Source organism: Melozone crissalis, unplaced genomic scaffold (genome assembly GCF_028551555.1).
Source record: "Melozone crissalis strain CALT ecotype California unplaced genomic scaffold, PUWL_Pcris_2 ptg000044l_1, whole genome shotgun sequence".
Taxonomy (NCBI): domain Eukaryota; kingdom Metazoa; phylum Chordata; class Aves; order Passeriformes; family Passerellidae; genus Melozone; species Melozone crissalis.
In genome coordinates, this window is record NW_026535822.1 from 7,126,545 (window position 1) to 7,133,413 (window position 6,869).

At 47.3% G+C, this 6,869-nt stretch overlaps 1 protein-coding gene across 1 annotated transcript; it reads right to left on the minus strand.

Annotated features, from left to right (window-relative positions):
- Positions 1–5,345: 5,345 nt before the first annotated feature.
- LOC128942833 (neuropeptides B/W receptor type 2-like) lies at positions 5,346–6,341 on the minus strand. The gene has a single exon (XM_054285480.1). It carries the CDS (start codon positions 6,339–6,341, stop codon positions 5,346–5,348), a length of 996 nt encoding a protein of 331 aa, XP_054141455.1.
- Between the last annotated feature and the right edge of the window lie 528 nt (positions 6,342–6,869).

Sequence of the window (6,869 nt, forward strand, 5' to 3'; positions counted from 1 at the left end):
TTCTGTGATTCAGTGATTCTATGATTCTGTGATTCCATGAGTCTGTGACTCTGTGAGTCTGTGAATCAATGATTCTGTGAGTCTATGATTCCATGATTCTGTGAGTCTTTGGTTCTGTGATTCCATGATTTTGTGAGTCTCTGATTCCATGATTCTGTGAGCTATTGGTTCTGACCTGCCCCATCCATCATGAAATGGTGTCCATCAGCCTCACACCCCAGCTCCTGGTCAGCGTGGATGAAGGAGCTCAGCTGGGTGTGGCCATGGCATGAAGGATCCTGCTGAACCCATCACATGGATAAAGGAAATTTAATTCCATCTGTAGGATTTCCATCAATGCTGAGCAGCAGCAGGCTGGGTCTCAGGGGAGATTTTTCATTGTGTTGAAATCTGACTTTGTTAATTACCAGTCTCTGATCTCATTTGAGGGTTAAGGTTATGAAACAGAATCCTTATTTCTCTGATTTCCTTATCCAGCTGGTTTATTGAGTCTTGTCCAGGGGGTGGTTTGGACCTTAGAAATTCCCAAGTTATCTCACACTTCTGGCATGACCTGTGCAGAAGCATTGGAGCAAGGGGAGGTGATGGAGATATGCAGAAGTCCTGGTGAAAGACACAGCAAGAAATCATCTCAGGAAAACTGAAAATGATGACAAAGGTCCTGCTGCCAAATTATAGCTTATTTTACCCTCAAAGGGAACTCCTCCTTCCCACATGGGAAGCACCCACCCCAGGCAGCCAGGGAACATTGTGGTGGGGGCCTTTAGCAGTGACACCAGCCTTTGGTGCACCCCAGGCTGTTGACTTCCTCTTGAGGAAAGCTTCCCATCCTCTGTTTACTCAGGAAGCACCAAATTTGACGGCTGTAGGCAGTCAATAGAGCGCCTGGTTTTTATCTACACATCAAATTTACTTTCTTTTTTAAAGAGAAAATAGCCACTGAACAGCCCTTGAAGATTGGCGCTAGTGTCTAATTCCACTTGAAGAGCTTTGTTAGATAATTGCAGTATTTTTCTGAGAGAAAATAGAACAATCAAGGCTTGTAATTAAAAGCCATTCAGGCAGCTTTGATCCTTCTCTCTGCATCTTCACTTACCAAACACAAATGCCAACAAGGACTCATGGCAATATTTACAGTCACTATTTTTGGCCTTTGCCTTTAAATTAACTCCTCTTCCTCGCTTCCAGTCAAAAGAAGGGGGAGGGAGGGAAATGGGGCCTTTCAACAGGTGTTTCTTTAGAAAGATTATTTTGGAGGATCCCTGATATCATAGAATAATTAAGTTTAGAGAAGCTCAACGAGTCCAACTATCACACACTAGCCACACCACCACATTCACCACTAAACTAAATGAAATGTCACACACAGAGGTTTTTTGAACACTTCCAGGGACGGTGACCCCACCACTGCCCTGGGAAGCCTTTTCCAGGGCTTGACCACCATTTTGGTGAAAAAAATATTTCTGATAATCTAATCAAACCTCCAAATATCTAAAAAACTAAAAAAAAAAAAATCTAAAAAATATTTCTAATATCTAATCAAACCTCCCCTGGCACAACTTGAGGCCATTTCCTCTCATCCTGTCACTCCACAATGACAAACCTGGAGCTCCTCTGGAGACCTCAGAGCTGCCATAGATCAAATTTATCATCCCAAAACTGCCTCCAGGCACAGCCTCAGCTGCAGTGGTGGTGTGGATGGGACAAGATCCACACACTGCCCTGGGTATGGACAGGGAGCTGCCAGGGCCATGTCCCACAGCCCACAGGGGATCCTCAGGTGAGCTCCTGACTCACTGGGAGAGGAATCCAGCCTGGGAAGTCCCAGCAGCAGGTGGGGATGTCAAACCTTGATGTGCTGAGACCCTCTGAAGGCACCAAACTGGGCTGGTTTCTCCCAGAATTGGCAGTACAGCCAGTGGGTTGTCATTTCATTGGGTTTATGGTGGGACCAACAGCGGCTCATCAGCACCCAGGGGCTCCCAGCAGTCCCAAGGAAACAAGGTGAGTGCTACAGGTGTCAGGTTGTACAGGGAAGGGACAAATTCTCTTCCTTGGCTTGATTTGAACACTGTCTTCTGGATATCCTTCTGCTTCTCATCTTTCACAGTCCAAGGTTTTGCTTATCCATGTTTAATTTTTATTTCCATATTTTCCTCACATCAAGATGCTTCTGAGAGCCACGCCTTCAACTCTCAGTGGGGTATTATTTCTTTTCTCACCCAAAAATCGTGACCAGCCTTGGGGAGGCAGTGTGAGACTGTGTAAGACCCAGGGGACTGGAGCTTCCCGGGAGAACAAGCTGCAGCACGGCTCGGATGAGGACAATTGATCCAAACAGACAATATTGCTACAGCATGAAGATTTAAAAAGCAACAACAGCTTCTGATCCCCCACCCTAGCTGAGATGCCTGCATGGAAAGCCTGTGGTGGGAATATGAGCCCTAATTCCTGAAAGTGGGAATATGAGCCCTAATTCCTAAAAATGGGAATATAAGCCCTAATTCCCGGTGGCTGCCCCGCACCTTTGCACCCATTAATGCAGCACACACTGTTCCAGAAGGAAATCCACCCAGCTTTGAGGCTGAGCTGACTCTGTGCATGGCTGGGAAGGGGTTAGGAGGAGGAGGAAAGCCTGGGTTCCTAATTCAGCCTCCCTGCAGACCCCAGACAGGGTGCTTGCTTTAGGAAGGGATTTATGCAGTGAATCGCTAATGGGGTTTGTTTTCCTGCTTCCAGTGTTCAGGATGCAGCCGATGTGGGCTGGTGTGACAAGCCAGCCCCAGCAGTGGGAGGAAATTCAAAGGAACGAGCTGGCGTGGGGGTTTCCCTGGGGAAATCTTGTGCTGGGAGTGGGCAAGCATCTCCCTGGAGGTGTTTTCTGCTCTCCCAGAAGGAGCCGAAGCAGCCTGGCTTCTGATGCTGTGCTCCGAGGGTCTGCCCAGGCGCAGGAAGCCCGAATGTGCTGTTTCCCCGCAGGAGCAGAGTGCCAGGCTGTGTGTGAGGCTGAAGATGCTGCGATGGGGGGGATGCAGCGATGCTGAGCTGAAAGCAGCGAGTGCCGCTTAGTGCCGCCGGGCTGAACCGCACCGGGGCTCCGCGGGAGCTGCAGCCTCCCCTGGGCTCGGGAGGGCACCTGGACAGCCCAAATCCTTCTCCCCCGGGAGCCTGGCACCCGCACGAGCGGCCAAGGCTCCTGTCGGGTGTTTGGCACGGAGAAAATCGCGGATGCAGCAGGATGCTGCCATAGGGAGATGCTGAGATGAGGCTGCCCGTGCTCAGAAAGGGAAGGGGCAGGGGATGCAAGAAACGTCTGGAAATGCCCGTGGAGGGTTCAGAGAGGAGGGAACCAGACTCTCCTCAGTGATATCCAGTGACAGGAGACACGAACTGAAACATGGAAAGTTCCATTAAATCACAGGAAGGAAATTCACTGTTCAGGTGGTGAAGTACAGGAACAGGTTGTCCACTGTAGCATCTCCATCCTCAGAGACATTCAAACCCGAGTGGACACAGTGCTGGGAAATTTAACCCTGCTTGAGCCATGCTGTGACTGTGACTATCATATCATTTTTTCCACTTAATGGAAAAAACTCCAGCTATATCATTGTCATGTCTGAAGTGGTTAACTCACACTGAAAAGCTCCTTTCCATGCAAAAAAATACAGTAGTTTTTCTACTTAATAAAATATATTGCCTTTCCTAGAGCCCCAGTGCCAGTAAACAGCGATGTTTCAGCTGATTGGGCAGCTTGTGTGAGAGGTGACATAATTTGAGTCAGTTTTCTCACACAGAGAGGTTTTTCCACCCGGGAAACCCATTGCCAGCAGGTGGCAACCACGCCAAAGCCAAATTCCTGGAGAAGGTTTGCCTGGAAGAATGTGTTCTCCTTCATTGTTCTACCACAGCTAGCACCTTTAATATGGAGAAGGCAACAGAGTGATCTTGTATCCACACATCTGTTTTTAGTTTTCCATCAATTAAATTGGAATCCCGAGGTATTGAGGGTTGTCAGTTTGGGTGTTGGGGTGCTCAGGGCACTGAATTTCCCCGAGCAGTCTCACCTGGGGTCTCCACCCACACCCACCCATGGCTCTGGGAGCCCATTTAAGCTGAGAACTGCAGCCTCCTTTCCTTTTATGTTCCGTGTACTGCCTTTTCCTGGGGGAATTTGGACAGGTAAGAGCCAAGCTTGGTGCCTGGGGTTGGGGGAAAGCTTAAAAGAAATATTTTAGCTATGACAGCCTTCCTAAAAGTAGTAAGATACAAACTTCACTACTAGCAGGGCTAAAGGGTGTGAGAATGAGTTTTCCAAGATTTCTGTATGGAGTTTCTGATCTCCAGACTCTTCCAGTCAAGTCCTTTTGTTCCAATACTTTTGTTCAAGTATTTTGACTATTTATCTGTGAAAGAAGAAACTTTATATCTGCAGTGCTCACTACAGTCTTACTTGTGGCTTACAAACCACCTTAATTTTGTTACAAACCTGCTGTGTTTATTTTATAATAGGCAAAATGCAATATATATAGCAAAGATATGGCACAAGTAGCATAAATTTTCTCTTGTGAAAGAAGGACCAGTCTCTTTATTCCCCCATGAGGTTTATTTCATTACTCACTCTTAAATAAATATGTATTTGACACTTTACAGGAACAACTAGTTCAAAATGATTTCTAACACAAGTTCTCACAGTTGTTATAGTATTTGTATGGTGTGCTGTTTGGCACCATTTTTGAGACTCAAATCTTCCTTTTGGTCTAAATTTAACAAGTCAGAAAAGAGGAAATTTGTGGTGGGGTGGAAGATGGACAATCCTTCAAAATCAAAAGAAAGCCATAACACACAGGAACATACACGAACATTGAAAATAGTTTCTTTTCTCTTCTAAATACTCATCCTCTCTTTTACAGATGTTTCATTGAAAGTGCTCATTAGCTCTGCTCCATTAAACAATCCTCCCTAATAACTCAGTGATAAAGAACTGAGCTTTGCACTCCTCTGGAAATTGGTCTCCAGCCTGTCCGTGCTGTACAGCAGATGGCAATAAAGGACCACTCTGTGGCAGAAGCACACCCCTGAAAAGGAAATGTTCTGTCCTTAGTAATTCAGAGGGTGAAATTAAAATCAGGGTCTAGAAATGCAAGTTGGTGGGAGCAAAGAGGGGAAATACAAGAGTTGCAAGTGGGCAGGACAAACCCTGTTGCTGATGAGGGTTACAAACAGACCACACATTACATATAAACCAAAGAAAGGACGTTGTGCATTCATTGGCCACTCCTCCAGTCTGCAAAGTTTCTCCTGAAAAACCCTGGAAGGGCAGGGACCTGCCAGCCCCAGCCCCCTGTTCAAGAAGTTCTGCATTCCAGCAGCTTCCGGAAACTTTTCCGAAAACTGTCATCCAGGAAAGCGTACAAGAAAGGATTCAAGCATGAATTGGCATAGCTTAGGCTGGTGATGAAGTAGGATATCCCAATGACCATGGAGGTCTGGGGTAAGTCAGTGGTCAAAGCCACGATGGTAGCCAGGTGGAAAGGGGTCCAACAGAAGAGGAACACAGCCAGGACTATGAAGACCATGATGGTGACTTTCTTCTTGGCTTTGTCCAGGGCTCTGGCATTGGAGTTCAGGTGCATGTTCCTCAGCTTGTAGAGCATCATGGTGTAGAGGATGCAGATGGTGGATACTGGAATGGCAAAGCCAAGGATGAGGGTGTAGATCCTGCTGGCTTTGAACCAAAACCTCTCTGGCTTGGGGAAATTGAGACCACAACTCTTGATCTCCAGGTCGTCAGTGTAGACATTGGCAAAGATGATGAAAGGGAGGACTATGATGGTGACCAGGATCCAGATGCACAGGCTGACAATCCTGGCTGCTCGGTACGTGCGGTGGGGCATCCTCTTGGACCTGACCATAGTCAGCACCACCACGTACCTGTCTATGCTCATCACTGTCAGGAAATAAATGCTGGAGAAGATATTGTAGTGATCTATGGACAAGATGACCTTGCAGAGGATTTTTCCAAAGGGCCAGTAGCGGAGGAGGTGCTCTGCAATATTGATGGGCAAGACAAGGGTGAACAAGTCATCAGCGATAGCGAGGTTCAGGATGAACATGTTGGTCACAGTCTTCAACTTGGGGGCCTTGAGGATCACATAGATGACAGCAGTGTTGCCTGTGAGCCCCACAGCACAGATCACAGAGTAGATCACGGGCAGGACAATGTAGAAATCAGCTGCCTGCTCTTGGAGGGTGAAGTTGAACCTCATGCTGTTTTCCAGGTAGCAGCTGTTGCCTGCGTTGCTGCAGGAGCTGTTCAGATCACCCCAAAAGATGTTTCCCATGCCTATTGACCACAGACCACCTCCAGATACCACTGAAAGCCTCACTAGGCCAGAAGTGAGAGGTTTTTTGCTTGGTTGGGATATTTTCCCCCTCCTGTGAGAAGCAGCTGTTACCTCATTTAGATGCAGCTTATTTTCAAAGGTGAGTTGTGAGGCTTCTTGGACCACCTAACTTACCTCTCCCCCCCGTTGGAGAAGTTAGATTTTGAAGTGGTGATGGGAGAAGAAAATGTTTGGAAGACATAAGGCTCCATGAACCAAGAAAACAAGAGAATAATGTCTTTCTAAAGAAGTCAAGGAACTCTTCTTTCTGAGAGCATTCTGGTGAGCTTTGGCTTTTCTTTGCTGGGGGAGTTGAGCGGCTGTCATTCAGCTGTCTAAAGTGACAGTTCTTTTGGGGCTGGCAGGAACAAGGAGGCAGAAGGGGGAATTTCGTGCCTGGCTGGCTGTTCACAGCCCTTGGAGGACTGGAGGGATGGCTGCAGTTTCTCTGGCACAGCTCTTGCTTTTCGTGCTGGAGCAGAAGCG

Coding starts and splice junctions, on each gene's coding strand:
- LOC128942833 (XM_054285480.1), bottom strand. CDS start 6,341: ATGGGAAACATCTTTTGGGGTGATCTGAACAGCTCCTGCAGCAACGCA.